The 27,838-nt window shown below is 41.5% G+C and overlaps 1 protein-coding gene across 1 annotated transcript in view; it reads left to right on the top strand.

Moving 5' to 3' along the window:
- Positions 1-27,838, top strand: part of SORCS1 (sortilin related VPS10 domain containing receptor 1) — a 457,816-nt gene that overhangs the window by 287,413 nt on the left and 142,565 nt on the right. Inside the window, exon 4 of the mRNA XM_063131568.1 lies at positions 22,802-22,960. Within this exon, the coding sequence (XP_062987638.1) occupies positions 22,802-22,960 (159 nt within the window). The remainder of the gene's footprint in view (positions 1-22,801; positions 22,961-27,838) is intronic.

The raw sequence follows: 27,838 nt of genomic DNA, 5'->3' as shown, positions 1-27,838 counted from the left end.
AGTCTGAGTTCCCTGCCCCCTCCACCCCTCACAACAAGCGCAGAGACAACTGTGCTGGCTGCCTTTCTGAGACCGCAGAAGTGACCCTGCAGTGAAGACAATGGGGGTGTTCCTGTGGGTGGGAAGGTGAGGGGGCTGGGGAGGCTGGCTTTCAAGGAATCCTACAGCCTCCCCAGCCTCCTTCCCTCCCCATTCTCTGACACTTCAGCAAAAAGCCCATCTAGCTGAAATGCAGAACGGGAGTAGCATAGAGGTGGAGATTGCCTCTGCTGCACCACCTGCTCTGCATCGGATGTCTCTAAGCCCCTGACTTTGGATGCTTATGCCCCGAGGGAGCAATCCTAGACATGTTTAGACAGAAATAATCCCTACAACTTTCAGCATTCCTCAGCCAGCACTGCTGACTGGTGAATGCTGGGAGTTGTAGAACTTGCTGGGAGCTGTAAGACATGCATAGGATTGCACCTTTTATCTGGTGCATACCCCACATTTCTGGATCACCTGCTTTTAGCATCAACATATTTATGAAGCCCATATTAAGAACTAGGGCTGTGCACAGACCCCCCGATCCGCTTCGGATCCTGATCCGCAACTTCCACATCAGGTCCGCTCTGCCAGTAGTCTGCTCTGCTTCACTGCGAAGCTCCGGATCCGAATCGGAGCTCCGTTTCCCCCCCCCCCATAGACTTGCATTGAAATCCAAATGCCTATAACTTTATTTCTTTTAATGTTAGAAACCTCAAAATCGGCACCATGAGAGCTTATCCATGTATCCACCTTCATGCCCAGTTGGAAGGAAATCCAAGCCTCCCCTGATTTTGGGGGCATTTTTGAAAATCCAACACCCCATTTTCAGAAATGGGATTTACTCTGACATTTTTACAGATACAAACTTGGACATGGGCACCCTCACAGATGCCATCTAGATCCACATTCATGGCAAGTTTCAAGCAAATCCCATCATCCCCTGATTTTTGGCATTTTCCCCCCTTTTAACTCATCCCAATTCACACCCCTTTCTAGAACTCTGTCAGTTTTCATGTTAGAAACCTCAAAATCGGCAGCATGAGAGCTTAACAATGAATCCACCTTCATGCCCAGTTTGAAGTCAATCCGAGCCTCCACTGATTTTGGGGGAATATATGAAAAATCCCCCACCAAGGACAGTATGCCCATAAGGAAACCATACCTGCCCATAGGGATCCATTGCAAAGTGCCTGCCCATAGCAATCAATAGCACAGATGATTTGGGGGAATCAAGATATTTTTTTTCTAAATAAGGATCTTCATCTCAGGTGAAACACTTCCAAAAAAGCACACACACACACACACACACACACACACCAAGAGCGCACAATACAGCTGCCTTTTATCACACGGAAGGATACCCTCCCTGAGTCAAAGCAAGACATGCACAAACCATCTCTGCGAGGCGGGCACAGAGGAGGACAGGCAGCAGTGGGAGCAAGCATGCCAGAGGCTTGTGGGGTTGAACCACAAAGCCCATCATGTAGTACATCTCCCAGGCACCAGGAAGGCAGAGAGGCAGGCAGAGATGTACGACTATGCCATAGATCTATGGGGAAGTAAGTCCCAACAGATACCCCACCACAACAGCACCCAGGCAGAGGCGGGAAGGCAGGCATTCAGCAGACATTTCTGGGGGCACAAGGAAGTGAGCCAAGGATTGTTTCAAAGCCACTAATGCAAACCATCCCTGTGAGGTGGGAGCAGCACAGAGAGATGCCTTTTCTTTTGCATCCCATAACTAGGGGACTAGGAGGATAAGAGTAAAACTTTGTGATCCTTGCTTCAGAGTTGATTGATTGCATTGTGATCACAACCTTTAATAACGTTAATAATAGCAGTACTAATAATAATACTAATAATAATAATAATAACAACAACAACAACAACAACAACAACAACAACAACAACAAGGATTGAACCACAATGAAAGCCTGCCTGACTTCACTGAAGAGGGAAAGCCAGGAAAGCTTGGGCTATGGGGTGTATAATAAATGTAATAAATAAATAAATAAATAAATAAATACAGGAGGGGTGGAATTAAAAGCAGTGAAATCAACAAGAAGAATTAAAAAAAAGAGGCTATGTCTGTCTTTTACCAGTAAGAGGAAAGTGGACATGCCCAGGGGGAGGGGGAACTGTGCCAATTTGACTGGCCCTGTCTAAGTACCAGTCTTTCAGAAGCTACCTTATACTTCAACTCATGACAGGCATAGTAGCTTCTTCCACTGGTTAATCTTTGGAGAGTTCTGATGACCCTCCAAGGGCAGGAGTATGCACTGGGCACGTCCACATGCCCTAGGGGACCTCATCCCCTTGCACCACATCTATTCAGTTGTTCCCCAAGGTTAGGGTGGGTAGCAGTGCTGTGTTTCCTATCTGTTATTTATTCGCTTAGTATATGATTTCAGGTTGTGTTTGTGCGTTTGGTGGGGCTATTGTTTAAAAAAAAACACTGGGAAAAATCCATTCAGAGACTAAGAAAGAAAAGTTTCCTAGTATCCCAAATTACTAAGTATCCCGTTTTGCCTATCCCCCCTCCAACTTTGGGATTGGAGGATGCTTCATCAGGTGATCACGATTGGGAGTTGAATCTGCTTCTCCGCACTTCAAAACAAGGTCCCCCCTCCCGCTTTTTTACACTATTTTTTTTTAAAAAATATAGCAAGCAAACTGCAGCACACAATGTGCTGAAAATAGGCACAAATGACCCCCCATCCACCACTCTCTAAGCACAGCGAGTTTCAAGGAGGTAGCTTGAAAAACAAAAAAGTTATCTGCTAATCTTTTCCACAATGCAATCCTATGGGGAAAAAATATCCAAAATGGCGGGCGGAGCGCTTCACAAAAAGAGGAGTGCTCCGCTTGTGGTCGCTTCTCTTTGCTGTGCTCCGCTAGCCCCCGAACCGCTTCTCCTCCGCCTGTAACAGAGGCAGAGCACCCCGCTTCACTGTTGCTTCTCTGACTTGAAGAGAAGTGGATCACAGCCCTATTAAGAACCTACAACTGAGGGTCCCACATCAGAGAAAGCCACGATGCTCAGATCTGAGGACTGACAGGGTCAGGCCACAATGGGTGCTACAACAGGTACCTAGAAAAAGAAAAGGTGGGTCAGGATAAGAAATTAGGATTAAGTCCACATAATACTGAACTTGCAATGTGATTTGTGGGCAAAAGAAAAGTGTGTTTTAGAATGTGTACAATTGAAATGTGTACATGAAAAATGTACATGAGTTTGAAAAATGTGCACTGACATGGTTTAATCAACAGTATAAAATTGCACACTTTAAAAAAATGCATACCCAAAAGGCATACTTTTGGGGAAATACACACCGAAATAAACGCAAATGTTTGTGCAAATGGTGAAAAAAATATTTGTAATCTGATTCGGTGACAAGTCAAGATGAGCTTCAAAGTGGAAAATTAGAGAACCTAGACAGATTCCCCCCACCCCACCCAAATTCTCACAAATCCTGGCCAGGATGGATTTTACTACTCATTCAAGAAGCCAAGCCAACCCCACAGTTATTAAGTTCTGGGCAGAGAAGGGCAGGAAACTGTTTGAGAAACTGGTGAGTCAAATGATGGTCTACCTGGGAGCATGGAGGAGGAGCCTAATGGCTTCTCTCAGCAACAGGTTATATAAGCCAAAGGAATGCAGTAGACTTAAGAACTGTTCAGCAAACATGAATCATAGAATAGTAAAGTTGGAAGGGTCCTACAAGGCCATCTAGTCCGATCCCCTGCTCAATGCAGGAATCCACCTTAAAGCATCCCTGACAGATGACTGTCCAGCTGCCTCTTGAAGGCCTCAAGTGTGGGAGAGCCCACGAGCTCCCTAGGTAACTGGTTCCATTATTGTACTGCTCTAACAGTCAGGAAGTTTTTCCTGATGTCCAGCTGGAATCTCTTGGATCACCTGAGGGCCGGAACAGACATTACTTTAAGTATATGTTTAGCAGCTACACCTTTTAAAACATTTTTTTTACACTAGGTGAAGCCTCATGATCTAATCAGGATACTAGCATGAGGCACAGGGGGCTTTTAAGATCTGTTCAAGCCTCCAGCCCGCTCAAGAGTAAAAATAAAAATAAGGCATGATAGACACACATTTGAAATATGGTCTGTTTAGGTCCCGACTCTTAGGATCAGAAGAATTCTAGTCTGTGTCTGGCTTGAATTACTTACAGTTCCCTTTTCCAGCCAGTGGAGTAGTTGGGAAATAGTATGTGAATTCTAAGGCTCATAGTTTGAACCCTGGAGGAAAATTCAATGCAGGCTAGAGAAAATGTATAATTATGAAATGGCTCATCTTTAGAACATGAGAACATAAGAAGAGCCCCGCTGGATCAGACCGAGGGTCCATCTAGTCCAGCACTCTGTTCACACAGTGGCCAACCAGCTGTCGACCAGGGACCAACAAAGCAGGACATGATGCAACAGCACCCTCCACCTATGATCCCCAGCAACTGGTGCACACAGGCTTACTGCCTTAGATACTGGAGGTAGCAATTATTTCATCCAATTGGGACTAGTTAGTTTCTTTTCTTCCTTGGAAGGACCAGCTGCTCCCATGTGAAATCTGCCCATTCTTTAAGATCAGCTGTTGACCCTCTCTTACACGTGTTATTTCCTTCTGAGGCATGGGTGGTGTCAAGGCATGGCAGGGCTTTACATGTGACACTCATCTTGTGTATGGAATTCTCTCCCACAAGAGCTTGGGTTATCTTTCTCTTTGTTTGTGTTTCACTAATAATTGAAGAAATGTCTCTTTAAGCAAGCTTTTGGTTGTGTTTAATTTAACATATTTTTAGTCCTGGCACTTTCTGTTCTTGCTCTTTGATGGTGATTTTAGTCTGGGAATTGTGTTTTATGATGAGTAATTGCTATTTTTACATCTATTTTTCTATTTTGTTAGCTGCTTTGAGTGACTGCTTTTTGAAGGAGAAAAGATGATTGATAGATAGATAGATTACAACAAATTTCTGGTATCAATAAAACAGACCCATAGTTTTGCTATCCGTCATGTTCATCATTTGTACGTTTGCTTGGAACTTTTCATGGAGTGCCATTTTGATGGGTCTGTGCAGCTTTTTCCAAGCAGCTTGACAATGGGGTCAAATGGGTTGTTTCAACTTTGACTTCATTCTGAGAAAGCCCAGCACAAAAATTAATGCAGGTTTTCCTAGAATCCAAGGGAGATCTGGAAATACCAAAAGGTTACTACTTCCTTAAAATGCTAGCAGTTATCAGGCAAGATTATGACGCCACAATACGTTGACATCCATTTCCTTAGTGCACATGAAAGATCTGATGTTTAGATTGCCGTCAAGACCATCTGTTCTTAGCTGAACCCTATTTGATAAAGGGGCAGATATGTGAAGAAATGCCTGCTGTTTCTTTTAAAGACATCAATTTTGCAAAGTGTCTTCAATTTACAGAAGAAGAGCTGGGGAGATGTATGTTATTTTGGAACGATGATGCTTACGCTAATTGTCTCTTGTTAAAGTAGCAATACAGAGTCAGCAAAATTCTCCTGTTAATGGATGCTATTATTTATGACAACCATAAACTGTTAGCATTTATGAGCAGGGACGAGCAAAAAATATTTAAAATTATCTCAGGGATGCACAGCATGATCTTGTGAAATATTTTGATATCACTATGCAGTTTCTATGTATATAACTGGTGTGCTGAGAATCTGGATAGAACAGTACCTTACCGAGCTGCATTTGCGGTTAATTGGCCACATGGTTATTTCCTTCTCAGCATTTGAAACGTGAATCACGTTATGTGTAGGGATGAGCAAATGAGCAATATCTGGGGCCACTAGGATTCCCTGAACATCATTTCACTGCTCGTCTCATGTGTGATTACTGCTCGGGTTTGAGATGACTGCTCACTCTGGGCAAACTGGAAAATTGTGCAAATCAAACAGCGGCAGAACATGAAATTTGTGCAAATTTCCCCAAATTTCCTAATTTGCACATGTTTCCAGCATAGACTAAAGTGGCCCTTTCAGTCTGCAGGGGAACATTTGTGAAAATTAGAAATTTGCCCACATTTGCATAAATAGATTGTAAGCCTATGCGGCAGGGTCTTGCTATTTACTGTGTTATCTGTACAGCACCATGTACATTGATGGTGCTATATAAATAAATAAATAATAATAATAATAATAATAATAATAATAATAATAATAATAATAATAAATTTAATGCGCAAACATTTTTGTGAGGCATGCATTTGCACTTGCACTTGCACTCAGGGCTTCAAACAGGGAATGCTCACATGCTTGGGGAGCAAAAGCAAAATTCTCACACCTCCCTAATTATGTGCTATCACTTAAACCCACTTACTCATTTCAGCAGGTGAAGAAAACACCACCTTTTGCTGACCTCTGGCCATATCATCTTGTGTTGAAGTGAGGGAGAACAAACCTGTTATTTTGCTTTCCTTAATGATATTTTTTGTTCCATCTGATTTCCATAGCAGCTTGAGAATGTGTGCATTTGTGTGCATTTTCCAAAAGAATGTTTTTCTCATGCACATTTTTCAAATGCATGGATGCTGTCATATTATTATTATTATTATTATTATTATTATTATTATTATTATTTGGCCTGTAACCACATTGAAAGCCCGGAAAGGTACGAATTTCGACAGAAGATTGCATCCAAGTCTGTGTCCCATCCAATAAGTGTGAACTGGGTAATAAAAATGAACTGATAAAAATGAACTGAAACAAATTATACATCCCTACTTACGATTAGCTGGGTTTTTTTAATTTCTAAGAGTTATATATGAACAATGCATGTTGAATGCTCAGAAACAAGTATGGGACTGGCCCTTTCTACACCTAAGGATTATCCCAGGAAAATGAAGGGATCGTCCCTGCCTACTCCCGCGATCCCCTGTGTGTCATTCTCATGCACAGGGATGATCCCAGGGGGGAAAGGCAGTTGTAGAAACCCAGGAAGCGCACCCCTTTCTTGTATCCTCATGCTATTTCTAATGTTCTTTGGACAGCTCCTTCCAGTTACTAATAGGTTAAGAACTCCTCCCCACCCCCTGTATCAGAGTAACCTACCCTGCAGCAGGGAGCCTGGATGCATCACTTACTACATTACAAAGTGAACATAAAAATGGCCAGACCTGGCTGGAGTATGCACGGACGGTGCCAAGATTATTAACAAGACATTTGCCCAGGGTGACGCGGAGTTCATTATCTGTAGAACATTGTGAGGATGGGTGAACTGATGGCAAGACAGCTGCTGAGTAGGATTTAACCCATAGGGAATAGGGAATTTACACAGACAGGGAGATCCATAGCTGCAGGAATTTCTAGTCCATTTATTTTTATTAAGCCTCATAAACACTGAATCGTATATCCGCATCCACTGGGAGACTAGTTCATAGACTTATATGGCTCATTATAAGATGTTCTTGCACAATATTCATCTCAAATGCCCTTGTTCTTAATAAGATCCCATTCCTCCTAGTTATGTGCACTCCAAATCTGTCCCATGGTTTTTCTCTTCACCAGAGCTGTTCCCCAAATTTACTTAGGGATCCCTTTTCATCATTTGGCACGGGGCAATAGGATACAACATAAAGAAGCATTCCAAATTTCATTGCAGAACATGCACATTCTGTAATGGAAAAACATATGCAGATGTGTGTGAGAGAGAGTGTTTCTTTATTTCTTCCATCACCTTTAACCAGTCTACTGAGAAGTATATCTCATTTATTTCAATGAGTCTTTCTTCCAATTAAGTAGTCTGCCTAGGACTACAGTCCGTCTGTACATATTATTTTAGATTTGTTTTGTGTGATCTTGAATGTTGTGTTTGGGATGGAGAAAGTAAAAATAACATAAAGCAGCAAGTTGCATTGAGTAAGTGAGACCAATAGATTATGGAGCTATTTGTGCAAACTAATAAAAATCATAGGGAAAGCTAGAAGCCTAAACTGAATTTATTAATACATTGACATTTTTCAAACACTTTAATTATGCCAAAACAAGCCAGGTGTCATTCCATTTCAAATGTCAATTTGACAAGTCAAGCCTCAGTTTGGTGATAGGTTGGAAACAGAGTATCTCAAGAAAAGATGCAAATTACATTACTCATAAGGTTTGCCTATTTTAAAATGTTGTTCCAACAAATTATGTCTGTCATGGCAACTAATAAAAAGTCTCTAAGGGCACAATCCTGTGCATGTTTAGATAGAAAAAGTCCTACAACTTTGCCAGCCAGCCAAGTCTATACATGCATAGGATTGCACCTTAAAATCATTGAATAAAGCATCAATATTACATCTGACATACTTTTAAATATAATTGCACCTTAAAAAGAGCTGCTTGTAAACAGTCAAGCAACCCACTAAGCCAAGCACTCAAAAGCCCTCCTGCCAAAGATTATATTATATAATATATACTGTTATACTGTTAGTTTTACCCTACCCTGTGCCTGCTTACCCTACCCTGTGCCTGTTTGCATTCTCTTCCCCTCCTTATTGTTTTACTATGATTTTATTAGATTGTAAGCCTATGCGGCAGAGTCTTGCTATTTACTGTTTTACTCTGTACAGCACCATGTACATTGATGGTGCTATATAAATAAATAAATAAATAAATAAATAAATAATAATAATAATAATAATAATATATAATCTTCAGTAATTAAGATTAGTAATGTAAAGAAATGGCCAGGGTGGTTTCCCTGGGGAGGGAATTCTTTAACTGTGATGTCATTCTGGTGCCTCTACTGTTGGCCAACAGTAGAGGCACTGGAAAGTGCATACTAGCAAAGCCTTCTTTGAAGATCTAATGGCATCGAGTGGGTATACAGGAGAAGATGCATCTTCTGATACCCTGAAGCCATAACATTTAGGACTTTAAAGGCCAATGCCATCACTTTGAATTGGACCCAGAAACATATCGGTAGCAGGTATGATCACTGTGAAGCTAGGGCTGAAACTTAGGATCAAAGTCCAGAGCCCCGTAGTTTAGAGGCCACCAAATGACCACCCAGAGAGCAGGTAATGAGACCATCAAGGTAGCAGAAGCAAACCCCGTTTTATTCCTGTGGTCATGTTGGTGCTCTGATTTAAGTATGTTTAAAATGCAAAACTGCATGTGCTCCATTTCTTAAAGCCAATCTTGAAAAACCTTTTCTTGTTGTTTTGACATTTCAAGAAAAAAAGAAACATTCATTTTGTGCTTCACAAGTGAAGTAATATAGATACCTAAAACACCCACCCCACCCCCATTAAAATCATTGGGCAATGTCCAACGCAGTTGTTCCCCAAAGTCAAATAGCATTAGCAGAGCTCCACTGAATCTTTGTGTTGCACCAGCAGTTTCACAATGGATTGTACAAGCAGAATGTAAAAGCAAAATGCACAACAGGCTGCCCAAGTGTTATGCAAAACTGGTTGCACAATGGGTTGTGCAACCATAATGCACATCTAGGGACACTGGAGAAATCTGCTGTGGACTCAAATGAGGCTGGATTCCAAAGAATCTGACCTGCAGAGTCCACAGAGGTCTGTTCCCACTTATCTCTGGGTCCTTGAGAGTTCCTGCAAGGTGGCTCTCCAGCTTTTGAAAAGGATCATAAATTGCCCATCCCTATGCAAAACTCCTTGAGAAACCACTTGTGCAAATGTAACTTTAGTTGGATTCTCCTCTTGTACATAGTTGAAAACCTGGTTTCTGCTAGCACAATGCCATCTATGCTAATGGAACAAATGACAGAGATGGATTCTGTCAATTAAGTCTAGGGTTGAATATGGCCTAGGTTTAATACTGAATATAACATCCATAATGTGTTCCTTATGAGGGTCTTGATGCTATATTTTGGACCAAGTGTAACTTCTGCATATTCTTCAACACAGTCCGTAATGTCAAGGGCACAATTCTTAGCATGTGTAACAGTGTTTAAATCATAGAATCATAGAATAACAGAGTTGGAAGGGGCCTACAAGGCCATCGAGTCCAACCCCCTGCTCAATGCAGGAATCCACCCTAAAGCATCCCTGACAGATGCTTGTCCAGCTGCCTCTTGAATGCCTCTAGCGTGGGAGAGCCCACAACCTCCCTAGGTAACTGATTCCATTGTCGCACTGCTCTGACAGTCAGGAAGATTTTCCTGATGTCCAGCTGGAATCTGGCTTCCTTTAACTTGAGCCCGTTATTCCGTGTCCTGCATTCTGGGAGGATCAAGAAGAGATCCTGGCCCTCCTCTGTGTGACAACCTTTTAAGTATTTGAAGAGTGCTATCATGTCTCCCCTCAATCTTCTCTTCTCCAGTCTAAACATGCCCAGTTCTTTCAGTCTCTCTTCATAGGGCTTTGTTTCCAGACCCCTGATCATCCTGGTTGCCCTCCTCTGAACACACTCCAGCTTGTCTGCGTCCTTCTTGAATTGTGGAGCCCAGAACTGGACGCAATACTCTAGATGAGGCCTAACCAGGGCTGAATAGAGAGGAACCAGTACCTCATGTGATTTGGAAGTTATACTTATATTAATGCAGCCCAAAATAGCATTTGCCTTTCTTGCAGCCATATTGCACTGTTGGCTCATATTCAGCTTGAGATCTACAACAATTCCAAGATCCTTCTCGTTTGTAGTGTTGCTGAGCCAAGTATCCCCCATCTTGTAACTGTGCCTTTGGTTTCTATTTCCCAAATGTAGAACTTGGCATTTATCCCTATTAAATTTCATTTTGTTGTTTTCAGCCCAGCACTCCAGCCTATCAAGATCACTTTGAAGTTTGTTTCTGTCTTCCAGGGTATTAGCTATCCCACCCAATTTTGTGTCATCTGCAAATTTGATCAGCGTTCCCTGCACCTCCTCGTCCAAATCATTAATAAAAATGTTGAAGAGCACTGGGCCCAGGACTGAGCCCTGCGGCACCCCACTCGTTGCCTCTCCCCAGTTTGAGAAGGTTCCATTGATAAGTACTCTTTGAGTCCGATTCTGTAGCCAACTGTGAATCCACCTAATAGTTGTTCCATCTAGCCCAATTTTAGCTAGTTTGTTAATCAGAATGTCATGTGGTACTTTGTCAAAAGCTTTGCTGAAGTCAAGATATATGATGTCCACAGCAACATCAGGGGTGTTGAACCAGTTTTAGGCACTGGGTCAAATTGCCTTACTGGTCCTGCCATTTTGCCTTTCTCCCAGTATACAGAAATAGATTTGGAGGGTTACGCTTTAGGACAGGGTGCCAAGGCAAGTTCATTATGAGTTACACCCAGGAAAGAGTGCATTGAATTATAACCTAAATGTTCTTAGGATTTCAGTTACAAATTACCAAGGAACAGAATGTTTGTATCTGTAAATAATGCCAAGAACCACATCTCCCATCATTTGGTTCATTCATTCTATAGAATGCATGTGCATAAAAAAACTAGAGAATTAACAAAGTGACAGATGCCACTCGTGTTACTTTATGCTCTCTTTGGAAAGTGCTTGCTATCAATTATCCTGGCAGTGTATTACATAGAAATTACTTTCTCGGCGACTGTCCAACAAATGTGGCTTTGCATAAACCATAGCAAAATGCTTGATAAAGTAATTTGCATTATTAATGTACAATTGTTTCCCCTTTTTGTTTCTGTTCATTTTTACAGTCATCATGCATAGAGTGCTTCAATTTATGACTGAGCAGGAAATGTACTGTATAAAAGTTTGGTTTCAAAGTGTCCATATAGTCAGCCAAGAATTCACCTTGTAGTTCAACCTATATAATTTGTGTGGAGCCCTTGACCAATTAATGATATTAATTTATTAATCATATGATCTTTTTAAAAAAAATCAGTAAAATTGCACAAATTATAATGTGAATAGTTCTGAAGGGGGAAAATCCTTTGTTTTGAGATGATGGCCAGATCTGTACCTCATGTCAAATCATTACGATCCCATCATGGCCATGCTATATCCCTCTTGCGTATTGATACCTCATAGGACACGCAATGACATTTTTTTTGCAGTATTTTGGATAATGGGGAATGAAGAGCAGGAAATAACACAAAGGGCCTGTTCAGACAGCATGCTAAGCCATGGTTAGGCTGCTAACCCAGTGTTTAAAACGTGATTACAGTGGTGGCCAAAATTGTGGACACTTTTTGAAATTTCCATGTTTTGCAACTTTGTATCCTTATAGAAAACTTTCTGTTTCACGAAATTCAAATCTTTATATATCAATTGAAAGACCTGATTCACATAATACATCAATCCTGCTTCTTTTCCAGGGTGTCCAATCAGCTCTTTTCTTTGGTGCCATTGCACTATTTATGATGTACGTATCTACGCTTTTAATTTGAGAAATTCTTCAAATATTCACACAATCTCCAATTGCACTACAGTTACAGAACAAACAGCAAAACTGACTTTCCCCAACTTGAAACATGATGTATCGCAGGTACTGCCATGTGATTGGTCCCCAGAACAAGGACTGTGATTGGCCAGTAGGGTTTGCAGTTCCAATCCGCTTCTTCACTCAATCACACCTGTGTTTGTTTTTAGACTAAAGTAAGCATAATTTTTTATATACTGCAGATATTTGCATTCTGTTTTTTGTATTGAATTCAGTATTAAAGTCTCTTTCAATTGATATATAAACATTTGAATTTCATGAAACAGAACATTTTCTATAAGCATAGAAAGTTGCAAAACATGAAAATTTCAAAAAGTGTCCACAATTTTGGCCACCACTGTATATAGCCACCATGGTTAGGAATGGTTCACAAAACACGCTAAGTCATGGTTCACAGAATACACTACGCCATAATGTTTAGCTCAAAATGCTTAACTACCGTGGCTTAGCGTGTCATCTAAACAGGATGTAAGAAAGTGGTACATGGAGAGTGCCCATCACTGAGCCGGCCGTTTGGCTGGTTCCCAGAAGAGGGCCAGCTGAGCAGCACTCAGCGAACTCATGGAGCAGGTGCCCTGTAAATTCTTCATTCCTTATATTACGTTCCTTGATGGAAATGAATTTGTGCTAGGCCTCCTTTGCTTGGCCTCCTGAGCTTGGATACAGCTTGAAAATGCATTTTGAGAAACTAGATAACTTACACCTGATGAGACCTTGCTGGTTTTATCATCTTTGGGGCAGATAGCTTGTTTTTCACATGGATAGTGAATTGTTCTCTTTCCTTTTATAGTCTTGAGTCATGCAATTTTAATAAACTCATTCTTCTATTTCAAATGCAATCCTGTGCCTTTTCAATGTATAGCATAGAAATCAACATTGCACATGTGGAAGTGCACTTGCACATTGGGACTTTCTCTTCCTCCCCCCCCCCCCCGGCAACCCCTCGTAACCTTCTCTGAGGGTCCACCAACCTTTCAGAAATGTTTTTGAGGGCATGCAGGGGGATGCAGCAGGAAGTGGGATCACCACCTTCTCAATTCCACTCAGAGAAACAGTTCTGTCAATGGAAAAACTGAACTGGATTTCACCCCATAGCCTTTAAATGTGCAATCCTATGGATATGCTTTAAGGTGGATCCCTGCACTGAGCAGGGGGTTGGACTCGATGGCCTTATAGGCCCCTTCCAACAACTATTCTATGATTCTATGATATTTAGACAGAAAAAAGTTCTACAATTCCTAGCATTCCGCTGGCAGAATGGCTGGCTAGGGAATTCTGGGAGTTATAGGACTTTTTCTGTCTACACATACATAGAATTGTGTACCTGTGCTGACCATGTCCATTGTGCTATATTCTACTGATGCCCAGATATTTTGGAGATGGGGAGAAGGGAAGTTTTTTAAAAAGAATCTGAAGCATCCTCAATGGAAAACTGGAAATAGTGGCATTCTTAAGCTAATTTCAGAGGGAGACTACAGTGAGAAACTGCTGAATTTGAATTCATCAAGAGATTCAGTTCTCATGTCATTTGAATTGCAAGAACAGCGTTGTTTTGAATAACATGGGTTAACTAGCTTGCCCAAAGCCAGGATGTTTGTATTATCACTCAGCAACAACTGCTGTGTGAATGGCAACTATTATTAACATAATTGCTAGTGTCTGGAGTTCCTGAATTTCACTTCCCTCTGGCCTCACTGTTTGTTTCTCCACCCCCACTGCCCACATGTGTATATACCTACAGCTTATGATAACACTCCATGAATCTGATGAAGTGCTCTAGTCCAAAAAAGCTTGTGCCATAATAAATTTATTAATCTTTATATCGTGTATACATTACAGGTTGTATATAGGCATGAAGCTGATTGGTGGGGAATTCAGGACAAATAAAAGGAAGTACTTCTTCACACAGCACATCGTTAAAGTAAGGACTTCACTATCACAAGATGTAGTGATGGCCACCAATTTGGATGGTTTAAAAGGGGGGTGCCCTCAGAGGAAGCAAAAAAAAAAAAATGTGGATGGTAAAGATGCTTTCTATCTCTGGGGAAAAAACCAAGCAATGTGTGGCCATGTTCCATTTGTGTTTTTCTATTCCCACCTCCTAAATCTAAGGCCATAGCTAGATGGGGTGAAAGCCCAGGGCGATCCCCAGGATCGTCTCTGTGCATCCACATGACACACAGGGAATGATCCCTCTCTTGCCCTGGGATCTTGCCCTCCCCTTCAAGCCCACTTTTTCCACAGTCTTGGGATGATCCTGAGACCGTGGAAAGTGTTTGTGTGAATTGCGGTTTGTTCCGGCTCCTCGTTGTTTCTTGCAAGGAACCGGGACCCATGCATGGGGCGCAGTGCTCCTCAGGAGTTCTGCACCCATCGGGGTTGGGGTGGGGTAGCGGGAAAAATGGTAAAAAAACACCTTACCTTTTGCGCATGAGCACTCATGCGCTCCTCTCCTTTAACAAAAACAAAATAAAATGGCGGGTGCAACGTCCCTTCCCTCTGAGGTCACCGCGCACCATGTGTAAACAGAGGGGGAGATAAAATATCTCGAGATCTTCACCCCTCCGTTGCGCTAGACCAGGTAGGTCTAGCTGAGGCCTAAGAGCATGGCTCTCAGAAAAACCAAGGTCCTCAGTAAAACTCCTTGTAGTTTCTTTTAGGAAAAATAACTTTTAGCACTGATTACTACTTGCTCTGTAAAACGTCTTCTGCCAAAAATGGCTTGAAATCGCTGGAGTTTGACATTCTTTGCTTTCTGATGCTGTCTTTTTAATAGTGTGGGTTGGGAATGGTGTTCCTCAGCTCTTATTCTGTAGTTTCCCTCCATTTTTGTAAAGCCCGCCCCTTGTCCCCTCCCTCCGTTGCACCCTTCCTGCTTTTGTGACTGTGTTCCATGTTTAACCTTAAAGCTGAAGTAACTATGCGGACTGTAACCAAGGACTTGGACTTAAAGAATTTTGTTGTATAAATTATTACCTGATGCTTGTTTAGACTAAAACCCACAGCTTTTAATTGTGCCAAAAAACGCTCTCATTTCATTGCCTTGATTCTAACTGTTGTGTCTGAAGATGCAAAAGTCGTCAGTGGCTTTTTAGCTGTTTTACAAATAGAGTGTGATTGTAAAATGTACAGTTTGAGTTGTGTTCAAATTATGAAGTTTCTCCAGATATTAATAAATTGATATTTTTTGGCTGCTTAAAAAAAAGACTTTTGTTTTTCCTTGACTCCAAGTCTCTGACAGATTGTGTAATTATTATGCCAATGGATCTACTCTGAGCGACTGCTGTAGTGAGTGACTTTCAGTTTAGTCTAAGCCTTACTTAGAACACTTTGCATTTCCCCCCTGCTATAGCATTTCTACCCAACAGATTTTCCATGGAGATATCTTCAAATAATATAAATGAAAGCTTCAAATGTCAAAAACATGCCACTTGATAGATATCTCTAATATATATGAACATGTGTGCAATCACATGCACACAGTGGGTAAAATAAGTAGATTAATATGCTAATTACATAGTTAGATGGGATGAGAGGAACGCTAATCTACATCAGCTTTAATTTTGTTTGGAGTAATGGAACTAACCATCTGTCATTCCATTTAAAAATAAATAAAACTGGCACTGTTTATATGTCATCCAGCATGAAGTTTTGCCTGATATATGTCTATTTAGTATACATGCCAATGGCTGCATGCCCTTTAGGGAGCTCTTTGTGCTCCATTCACATAGTTTCTGCCTAGAGAAGCCAGATACATAGAATTCTTTCAGTGTATTGCATTTTGAAGGCATGTACACTCACACAATTAACTGTGGCCTGAATCTAAAGGACTGATAATCTGCATGCAAGAGAGCAGAGGCCATGCATAGCCAAGGCTTTATGTTGGTGCCATAGTACTTCTCACTGCCAAAGAGACAATCTGTTGTTCATTTTGAAAAGCAAATGCTTCTTTCCCAGTAAACAGGGCTGCCGCTCTGGCTGTGTGTGCATTTCTGTCCCATATATGCATATAACTTCTTTGGAGCATGCTTTACATGTTTATTTTACTAGCTATATTTTTATTTTATTTTATTTTATTTTATTTATTATTGCATTTATATCCTGCCTTTTTTCCTGCAAGGAACCCAAGGCGGCATACATAATCCTCCTCTCCATTTTATCCTCACAACAACAACTCTGTGAGGTGGGTTGGGCTGAGAGTCTGTGACTGGCCCAAAATCACCCAGTGGGTTTCCATGGCCAAGTGAGGACTAGAACCCGGATCTCTCTACTCCCAGTCCGACACTCTAGCCCCTACACCACACTGGCTCCTACCACTCCAGTGAGATCACAGCATTAGCGTTCATTCGTCAACTTGACAGTCTTTTAGCATTTAAAAAAGCAATAAAGACTGATCTATTCTGGCAGGCCTATCCAGTGAAATTTTAGAATGTTCTTAGGATGTTAAAAGATGTTTTAGTCGTGTATGCTGTGTTTTTAATCAGTTTTTAATGTGTTTTATGTTCATTGTTGTTCCCCGCCTCAATCCAAGTGGAGAGGCGGGTAAGAAATGTTGTTGTTGTTGTTGTTGTTGTTGTTGTTGTTGTTATTATTGATTTCTGAGACCAGAATGAAATCAGGAGATGGGCTGAGATAACCAGGTCCTAACTGGAGAGGAAAAGTGAAGGGAAGTCAGAAAGGTGCTGTAGTAGGGTGACCATATTGTGGAAACCAAAAAGAGGACAACATGGTCGGCCCCCAAGGGGGCGTGTCCAGCACCAAGGGGGTGTGCCCACCCGAACATAGCCTTGGTCACATGTCTGATTTTACAGCACACATTTAAGACAAATCTGTTCTACATAACATCTTAATGTTAAAATCATTGAAATAAACAACAAGTGAGAGATTCAATGTATCTGAAATTAACTTCACTCACTCCTACTTTTGTAGGTTTTGCTGTACTTTGAAGCTTTTGCTATATTCTGTGTGTTACATTCTCCCCTTCCCTCAAATATATTTTCTGACTTTATCTTCACTCATTGTAAGCTGCTGTTGTTGTTAACAGGGTTTGTTACTGGCCGGCTGGATGGCTGGCTTTTTTTAATTTCATTTTTTTAAAAAAAGCTTGTGTATAATTGTCACAAGTTTCTCTACTCTAACATTAGGGTGGGTGTTGTGGCAGTGAACACTGCTTTGCCCATTCACACTTCTCACTTATATACATTATCTTCTCTAGGCTTGGCATCACTTCGCACATCCAGACTTTGAACTCCTGTCTACTTCCTGCACAAACATGCGACTCTGAGGCCCTCTTCCTAATGCCTTGCATTTCATGCCAGCACCATGAGGCTAAGTTACAATAGATGTCTCTGGGTTGTCTGTGCAGCCTCTGTTGTCTCTCACTCTAAGTCATTGCAGACAAACCAAAGCCTCCAGCCTCAAACAATCTCTCTCTCTCTCTCCCTCAAAGTCTCCCAATGGTTCAGCTAGGCTGCACACTTGTGGCTTGGGATATTGCTTATTGCAGGTTATTGCTTGGTCATGTCTGGTGACTCTTACATCATTATTATTATCATTATTATTATTATTATATCCCGCCTTTTGCCCAATACTTTAATAACCTCTACCACCAGCCGCCTCCACCTTCTCTCCTCCTGCACAACTTTGATGCACTCCTAAAACACTCTGCGTGGCAAGCCAGCCTCAGGGTCAAGCTACAGGTTCATCTGAGTTGTCTTCAGCCTCTCTCTGCCTTATGCCAGCCTGCCAACATTTCCAGGCTCAAATAATCCCCCACCCTCCTCTCTTTGTGCCAAAGTCTTCCAACAGTCCAGCGAGGCTGTGCACTTGTACCCTGTGGCTGGGGGTAGGGAAACAGCTTATAGCTTTGTTGCATCCAGTGACTCTTGTTTTTTTTTAAAAAAAACTCCACTGCCAGCTGCCTCTGCCTGCACCAAAACTGGACTCTGAGACACTCTTAAAAAGGCTCTGTGTGGTACAGCAGCCTCTCAGGGCTCAGGTACAGCCATCTCTGAGTTGTGTCTTCAGTCTAACTCTGTCTCTAAGAGATATTCCAGCAAGCCAAAACCACAAATCTATCTATTTTTCTCTGGTATGCACTTCAAATGTTCTGCATTGCATCCCAGCAGTGCAGTCAGAGCCTAGCTCACCAGTGTACAAAGTGAAGTGGAAGGGAAGTGGTAGCGAAGCAAAGCAATGATATGCCAGGTTCCAACATTCACAGCAACAGGGCATCCGCAAAGAAGAGAGCCTCTCTCTCAACTGGCACCTTACTGTTGGTCATGAGAGTTTTTCTCTAAAGATGACCCTTCATCGCCCATGATGTGGAAAGTTGAGTAAAAGGCCTCTGGCCCATTTTATTTTGCCCTGTGGGCTGCTTTGACTGACCTCTCCTTTCCTACATTTTGATTTGTGGATGCCTTGCCTCTGCTGAGCTCCAGGTACTCAACTGCACACCAAATCTGGAAACAGGAAAGGTGCCCTGCTTGCCCAGGACTTCTTACCTAAAGACTGGGGATTCCCTTAATACCAAGGGCTGAAACTGCTCAATATGCAACACCCCAAAAAGAAGGTTTGACAACCTGAATTTGAAGGATATGGCTCCAGCAGTTATAAAAAACAATAAAACAATAAAGTTCTAAAACTTAGAACTTTAACAAAAATCCTAAAAAAACAATGGATGAACAGATCTGATTCAAACTTGGCATGGCTAAATCTCTCCTTAAGAGTTATAATGGTGCCTACTTTCCGCCCTTTATCTTTAAAAATGTCATTTAAAAATAATAATTTTAAAACCTCAAACTTTTTTAAAAATCCTAAAACTCAATGGATGAACAGATCTGTTTCAAACTTGGCATAGCTGAAGTCCTTGTTAAGAGCAATCATGGTGCCTTTATTTCTTTATCTTTAAAAATAACATATATATTAAAAATAATTTTAAATCCTCAAATTCCTAAAAAATCAATGGATGAACGGATCTGTTTCAAATTTGGTATGGGTAAAGCTCTACCTAAAAACTATCATGGTGCAAAGTTTCATCTCTTTATCTTTAAAAATGACGATTTTAAAAATAATAATTTTAAAACCTCAATTTTAAAAAAAATCCTAAAAAATCAATGAACGGATCTGTTTCAAATTTGGTATGACTAAAGACCTACCTAAGAGCTATCATCCTGCCAAGTTTCATGTCTTTACCTTTAAAAATGATGGAGTTATAAGCATTTTTGTTAATTGCCATTAGAGCTGGGGAAGACTGGAAAAATCCGGATTTCCCCTCCCCCTCCCAGATTTGTCACCAAAAAATGGGACAAATCTGGGCAAATCTGGTCATATGGTCACCCTAGGAGCTCGAGTCCAGTTGCTATCTATTCCTACACTGAGTCCTGTAGACCATGTCTGGCCCTGTCTCCATTTTAACATGGCCAGTTATTGCATCAGATTCATAATTCAGGTAGTCCAACCTTGTTTTTACTCTATGTCCGGCCTCCATGTGAGTGAGGAGTGAAATTGGTGGTACATTTATAATGCTTAGCTGGAGGAAGAAAAATGAATATAATTACAGGATACTACATTGAAGGCAAGAGTTGTTGTGTGGTTTTCAGTATTTCAAGGCTTGAGAGTGAGGTACTTCCATTCAGCAAATCCAAGGCCATCTAGAGCCTATTCAGGGGTTATCAATTGCTGTACAGTAAGGACACAATGAAGGGAAGCAGGCTATCCCTGTCACCACTGCTGTCACCTTCTACATGTCAAGTATGACTTTCTGAGGGGGAGGGCCTTGGAAAAACATGGTTCTGAAACATATGGAGAGTCTCCACCAAGAGAGAAGACTCTCCCTTTCCCAAAGTCACCCTCCATACGTAGAGGGTGATGGAAATGGTGACAGAGAGGGACAGGGCTAGTGTGCTCACCCGTCTCATGCATTTACTATACCCTGATTGTAATACCTGAATAGGGCTCAGTTGTCCCTGAATTAAATCCAAATCTTTATAAAAAGTAGTATGTGTGAGAATGTAACTGTTTCTGCATGTGAGGAAAGCCACATTGAGTTGTTTTAAAGCAGAGGTGCAGACCCTCAGGTGCGAGAGTGAAATCTAGCCCACCTGGGGTCCCAATCCAGCCTTCTGGGCATGTACACTTGTCAAGTGGTTGATTGTGGCACAAGTTCTAGCTAGCTTAGCATTCACAAGTTCTAGCTAGCTCAGCATGTAATTCAATCAGCATGTAAGCACAAACAGCCATCCATAGCAATCACACATGATGGGCATAGAGTTGCCATGCATTTAAAGTGTCCAATAACCAGCTAGAAGATTGGAAGTCCCTTTCCAGCTCTCACTCTTACCCTCACTGTGGACATCTGAACAAGACATTTGGCATCAGGATCACAGGTTTGTGCAAGGGCTGTGCCAGGTGTGCCCAGGCACACCCTAATGTCTCTAGCAATAAGCATTGAATTGAGGGGGCCTTTGAGTAGGGATCCAGAGGAGGATCCAGACGCAGTGGGATTGGCCCTCCAGCTGCCCTCCGACTGCTACACTGCTATGCCGAAGAACCACTGCCTCCAAGAGCACCACTGCTTCAGGCAGCAGGAATGAAAAGGAATTGCTCTTCTGGGATCTCTCTGCTGGGAACTGTAGACCCTCAGCCACTAGCCCTCTGTTTGAGCAGCTGTGGTCAGGCAAGCTGAACACAGAGTAGAGCATCAGTGTCTACAGTGATTAATAAACAAATGAATAATGTCCTTTATGACTGAGTATTCAGTAAGTGTTCACCTTTAAAAAAGATAATCCCTGGGTTCACACCCTAATGAAATGTACTGTTCACACCTATGATCAAGATGCTGCCTTTGGTCATCTGACAAAGGTTCCCCTTTGCTTTCTCATTTGCTTCACTGCTCCATCTCCAAGTTAGTAACACTAAGTTATTGTTTTATTTTGTCACTTGCTTGTACTTCCCTCAGCCAAGGACATGAATTTTCTGGAGGAAACAATAGGGGGCTTCTGTTGAAACTAAAATAGTCCTTCAAAATCAATTTTATCAATTTTATGTCATGCAAAACTCTTGGGCTTCTACTCAAACTTAAGATTGTTATATGGCACATCTAACTTACATCATTTACTATCAAAGATCTAGTATTCAGCAGCAATGCTGCACACAGTGAAGGTCATAAGATAGCTGCAGTCCCAGTGCTTGTTCCTCCTCTGCTTTTTCATCACTGCTACTGCTTGCTTGACAAGCAGAAAGCCTGTGAGTAGTGTTGTCTGTTATAAGGAAATCTGGTCCCCTTTGGGCCCAATGCATCACTGTGATGGACCCAACTCAGCTTGCATTTGCAGGCCAGGTGGCACAACAATTCCCCAAACCTGGGAACTTTACCGATAGTTTTTTGCACCAAAAATGTGGGCTAATTTGCACAAAACCATGGCCATAAATAGCACAATTTGCACAAAATCACAGCCTTGAATTTGATTTTGTACAAATTATAATTTCTGCAATCCCCCCCCCCTAAAAAAAATCATTGAGTTGGCCTGGCTTTGACCAACTCACAGATGATTGAGCTGGAGTCTGGGGGTGGGGGTGGGGGCTCCTCACAAATGGATTCCTCTGATATCCCTACCTATGAGCAAGTAGGAAGTGGTGTCTACTGCTCCTCCTTATCACCACCATCATTGTCTGGGGTAGAGCAAGAGACAGGTGAACAAGCAGTTTGTAATGGTGAAAAACAGGAGTGAGTCCAGGGAGGAGTGCCTTCTGGGGTGTGGGCCCCAAACAGGTGCCCCCAACCATGCCTACCTTTGATGCCAGCCCTGGGCATCTGTGCCTTATGGCTTACAGAAGTATTTAGGGAAGTTCTGAAAAAGTGTTTAGGGGAGTGCTTCCAAGGGCTCATGCCTTATCACTGACAAGTGCCTCCTCAGCCTGCAGCTCCTTTTCAGCATTGTAACCTGCTTGTTCATCCACTTTTCCATCTGGCCAAGCAGGAGTGAGCAGATAAGCAACCAAACAACAAACAAACAGTACTGATGAAAGGACTAGTGGTGGCAGCCATTGCCTACTTGCTCATGGCTTTCTGCTTGGCAAGAAAGTAGAAATTATGAAGAAGAGGAGGAGAAAAAGCTGGCAACATTGGCAGTGTGCTGAGTGAGTGTGGAAGCCCTGTTGAGCACATTTTGTCCCAACCCTCCCTGACTCAACAAAAACCCTAGAACTGGGAAGGTCACCTTTATTTTGTTTCCACTTGTTTACTACACAAGGGTTATTTTCTGCAGCTTTGGGACTGGCTACAAAAGAGTCATCTTTCCCCAAAACTATTTCCTAGTTAGAGGCTTTACTTTTTCTTTGCTTTCCCTCCTCCTAAATGCCAGTCTTCATCTGCTTTATCCATACAGATTATGTTGCTTACTGACCCTGAGATTGAGAGCAGTCTGCTGATCAGTTCTGATGAAGGAGCCACCTATCAAAAGTACCGGCTCAACTTCTACATCCACAGCATGCTCTTCCACCCAAAACAGGAGGACTGGATTCTGGCTTACAGCCAGGATCAGAAGGTGAGTGTACACCATTTTGTTGTTGTTGTTGTTGACATGGTTCTTCCTTCAGCCAAGTACTTGAAGTCATTTAGGGAAATATTTCCTGCAACTGTCCTCCATTTCCCACAGGTATAATGTTGAAACATAGCCTTGCAGGTTATAGTGGTTATTGGGTTATGGAAAGCAACCAGTTATGAATTAACCAATGACCACTCATTTTATTGGTAGATGGTCAGTATCACCACTGGTGAATTCCAAGGCTCCAAAGCATTCAGAAAGTGTGAAAGCTGGTGGTTAACTAAGTTCAGTTTAATCCAAGAGATACAATGTTAAATTTTTTAAAATATTTTTATTATGTTGTAATTTGTATTTTTATGAATTGTTGTAAACTGCCTAGAGAGCTTCAGCTATAGGGCAGTAGAGAAATCAAATAAATAAATAAATGTCAAGTTCAATCTGAATTTGCTGCAGGAGCCTTGCCCTCTTTTGTGTCTGGTTACTCTAGTATAGCTTCTACAGGTTTAACTGTTATGATGAAGAGGGAATTTCACTAGGTGCTGCATGCATACAAATGACACCTGCTGAAATTCCCTTTTCAATGCAACTGTTAAAGATACAGGAGCCCTGTCCTCTTTAATGGTCACCTTAATGTGAAAGAAATACCCAATTACTTATCCCACAAGTTTTCAGCTAGCAGTTTCATATATGTAGAAGAATACAAGAATGAAAAGGAAGGTGAAAGGGGCAGGGGGGAAGGAGAGAATCTGAAAGATGAGTCTCCAAGATAGTATCATACTGAGAAGAACTGGCTATGAAAATCTAATCCAGCCAGAATAAATGCTTTTGAGACAAATGGTTTTTATTTTGTTTCTTCTTTTTCTGGTTTTATTATTTCTATTGTATTAGTAATGTGTTTTTATTGTGAATCACCCTTTGGAGGACCAAAAAGTAAGTGTATGTCTGCATAAATTGAAGAAAGAATTCCGAGTACACAGTCATAACTCCCTTTTTATTAATTGCTGCTTGATTCCTTCAATGCAGACCTGGTGCCAAAATAACCAGTATGCACAGCTGATATGCTACAGTTCAATGGATTTGAAACAGTACTTTCAGCTCCCAGTTGTAGTTTGTAGAATCTTCCATGTGTGGGGCAAGATTGATGGAAAGAACTGAAGGATCAGTGTATAAGCTGAAATAAAACAGGCAGGCTTAGAATGGCTCTCAACTGAGATGTAGAAGTGAGCTGTATTATAGGCAGAAGTAGAACTGTTTGGCTCAGGAATGCTTTACAAAGCATTTTCTGCCATCACTTCAAGGCAGAAAATAATAATAAAAACTTTAAAATCATTTCTCAACAAGGAAACAACAGTGGGAATTAAAACAAAATCAGACTAATTAAAGACAATGGTCCTTCCATCTTGGCTGATTCTGTTGTACTCATGGGAGCAACCATTTGTGCAATGGGGCTTTCATGCTTCTAAAGATAACCTCAGAAATGAGCAGAAACGGATCAGGTCAGGTCAGTGGAGTTCCGTTCTGTGAGCTCCACTGACCTGCCCCATTCCAGAAACAAGCATTTCTACTTGCATCAGGTCATTTTTAGAAGCGCAAAAGCCCCGTTGCTCAAGCGGTCACTCCCACAAGCACACAGGAACAAGAGGATACGATCCATTGCTTCATAGCCTAGTGCACTTCAGGATGACTGAAAGGGGTTTCTGATCTCATGGAGTGCTGTTACTGTGGTCAGCTGAACATGGTTACAGCTGTTCTTTAGTCCTTCCCCATCAACATGGAAGGTGGAAAGAGCAGCATATGGGTCCCCGTCTGTTCTCCACCCTTACATTTTTGAACACATGAAGAGGATTAGTGTGGTTGGGAGATGTGTCTTCTGTCTTTGCCTGGATAGAGGGCAATACCTTCTGTTTGCAGCCCAGACTGTCTTCTTAGGCATCCTGAGCTGAAGAACGCAACCTCTAGGTCTAGATTTGGGTCCTGAACATCCATTTGATTTGCCCTCCCTTTCTCTTCCTAGTTCTGAAAGCATATACCTCTGCAGTGGCACTACATACCAAACTCAGTCCACAGAAAGATGTATTGCATCAATGCTGAATCTGTGTCTTTATCGGTCTATTTAAATGGTAAATACTCCATGTTAAACACTGTCCAAAGGTTTAAAACATGTAGCACGTGGGTATCCCTTCTATCAGACAACAAATCAGGGTGTACATGGACAGCTCTCATTGATGATAATGGGGAAGGAAACACGGTGAAGCCATCAGACATTTGAATGGTTGCAGGACCCTTTAAAATAGTTGTATTTCTAAATCAGGGGTGATGGAGGAATTGTTCACCTATGTAAACCAGTATTTGTCAGATAGGAAGTTGTGCAAGAAAAGAAAATGCAAGAGTAGTTATACAAGTACAGTGGAAATTGCTAATCTGAGTAGTGGAAACTGCTAATTTGAGCTAATTTGATCAGTAATTGTTGCCCGTTCGAACTGCTCCTCGTCATTTACCTTTTCAATGTCAAGTTCCAGGTTTCTATTAAAAAAATGTAACATGAATACAGTAGCTGCTAGGCTGGGAAAAGTTGTTCAACTTCTTAGCTGCAAAGGTGACAGTTATTTGAGCAACATAACCAGCACCATATCCAGTCTGCTGAACCATGACATAAATAAGTTAGCTTTCAATCCTTTTCCACTTACCTGGGAATAAGCTCCATTTAGCTCAAATAGGACTTACATCTCATTTGACATGTATAAGGTTGTACTGTCAGTGCAGTAGTGTAAACAAAACATTAGACGTGATAGGGAAATAACTTCCTTTTAAATGTGCATCTGCCTGTACAAAATGTGGCGGGTTTAAAAAGATGCAGGGACATTGTAATCAGCCTTTTAAATGAAGCTAGTGAATATCTGGACTTGCCTGGATAATGCAGTGAAGGGTCAGCACATTAGATATAGGTGAAATCCTGGATGCTCCCACACACGTGCAGTACATGCAGAATGACTGGTATCAATGGGGAATATAGCTCCCATGAGTCCCTGCTATTCTGGATTCATCATACATCCACAGGAAGCTGAGGATGCTTTTCCCGTTTGGGTACTGTGCTGGTAAGTGATGTGTAGTGCAGGGAGCATAGGAAGGGTCCTTTCCCTGTCAGGCTGAGTGCAAAAGCCTCCAGGCATCATCCCACCCTCACATGCTCAACAGGCACACGACATGGCCTAGAAGCTTCAACCAGTTCTAACTTAATCTGATTTTATTTTCAAAATTACTCCATTTTTTAAAAATAAAAAAATACATAAAATGAAATAAAATAGGGATTTGGGTCAGATAGCCTCCCATCACTAGTAGTAAATGGCAGTGTGAATCTGCTGGGAAATTGCCCTCCATGTCAATAGAACAGGGGTGTAAAACCTCAGGCCTGGCTGCCAAATCTGACCCCTTTGGGTTCCAGAGAAATGTCTGCCCCATTCGCCTGGCCCCACTCCTCCCCCGCCCCACCTCCAATCATTTGGCGGTTCTCCTAGCTTTTATGCAGTTTCTCCATTCCAAAAGGTTGCAATGCCTCTCCTATGGCATAGTGAATGGCAGTTAGAGCTTTAATCTAAAATATGCGGGTATTGTTGGCTCCACCCCTTTTGATTGGGCCCTGCTCACCGCTGGAATGAGAGTTTTTTCTGAAATGGAATTTGGCCCTTGGGCTAGAAGAGCTTCTGCATCTCTGTATTTTATTTTTATTTATTTATTTATTTATTAAATTTTTGTACCGCCCAATAGTCGAAGCTCTCTGGGCGGTTCACAAAAATTAAACGTACTAGATTGTTCAGCTGGCCAGCCAGAAACTGTGAATCTTTCTTCTAGGGTGAGTATATGAAAAGGAAGACAGGGCTCCTGTATCTTTAAGAGTTGCATTGAAAAGGGAATTTCAGCAGGTGTTATTTGTATGCATGCAGCTCCTGGTGAAATTCCCTCTTTGTCACAACAGTTAAAGCTGCAGGAGCCCTGCCCTCTTTTGTATCTGGTCATGGTAGCATAACTCCTGCAGCTTTAACTGTTGTGAGGAAAAGGGAATTTCACCAGGAGCTGCATGCATACAAATGGCACCTGCTCAAATTCTCTTTGCAATACAACTGTTAATGATTCAGGAGCCCTGTCCTCCTTTCCATATGGTCACCCTATTTCTTCAGATTTCTTTTTTTTTCTCTCTTTTTCTGATAATGAACCATGAAAAAGAAATATGATATTTTCTTTTGCTATCTTGTTCTTCATTTATATTCTTTAGTGGAGGTTCTGCAATAGGCACAACTGCTAAAATGCATTTTTCTTTTAATTTGTCCATAAACTAGTGTACAAACAAGGCCGTAAAACATGCCCTCTGAGTGCATCCATCAGTCAGTTTCTTAACACACCTCACTAAACATTATGTTTTGGGACACAGCTTAAAATAAATGAAAGAAATAAACTAAATAGCAGTGGAGAATAAAAGAACAACTCCCTAATAAAAAGAAAAGAAACAAATATAAGCCAGCAGCAGACAACCTGGCGGTACTGGCAATCCAAATGAAAGGGTTTAGTCCATGAAGGGGAAACTGAAAATTAAAATGTTGGAATTAAATATTTTAATTTTGCAGGATATTCATTCACAGCATGGAAAACTTCTATATTTCAGTGGAGATGTTGCAGAATGTGATGACAGACTGTCTCGAAGTATTCTTATCTTTCACTGCTAACATTCCTTCATAAACTGAGAATTTGTTCAGTAACATTTTAAAAATTGTCTCTGACGGTTGAACCGCCTAGAGAGCTTCAGCTATTGGGCGGTATAAAAATGCAATAAATAAATAAACATCACAACATCAGACTTTCCCAACTTGGGTACCCACCCAGATG

Source organism: Elgaria multicarinata, chromosome 8, assembly GCF_023053635.1.
Source record: "Elgaria multicarinata webbii isolate HBS135686 ecotype San Diego chromosome 8, rElgMul1.1.pri, whole genome shotgun sequence".
Lineage (NCBI taxonomy): Eukaryota > Metazoa > Chordata > Lepidosauria > Squamata > Anguidae > Elgaria > Elgaria multicarinata.
This window is presented reverse-complemented; position numbering and strand designations above follow the sequence as displayed.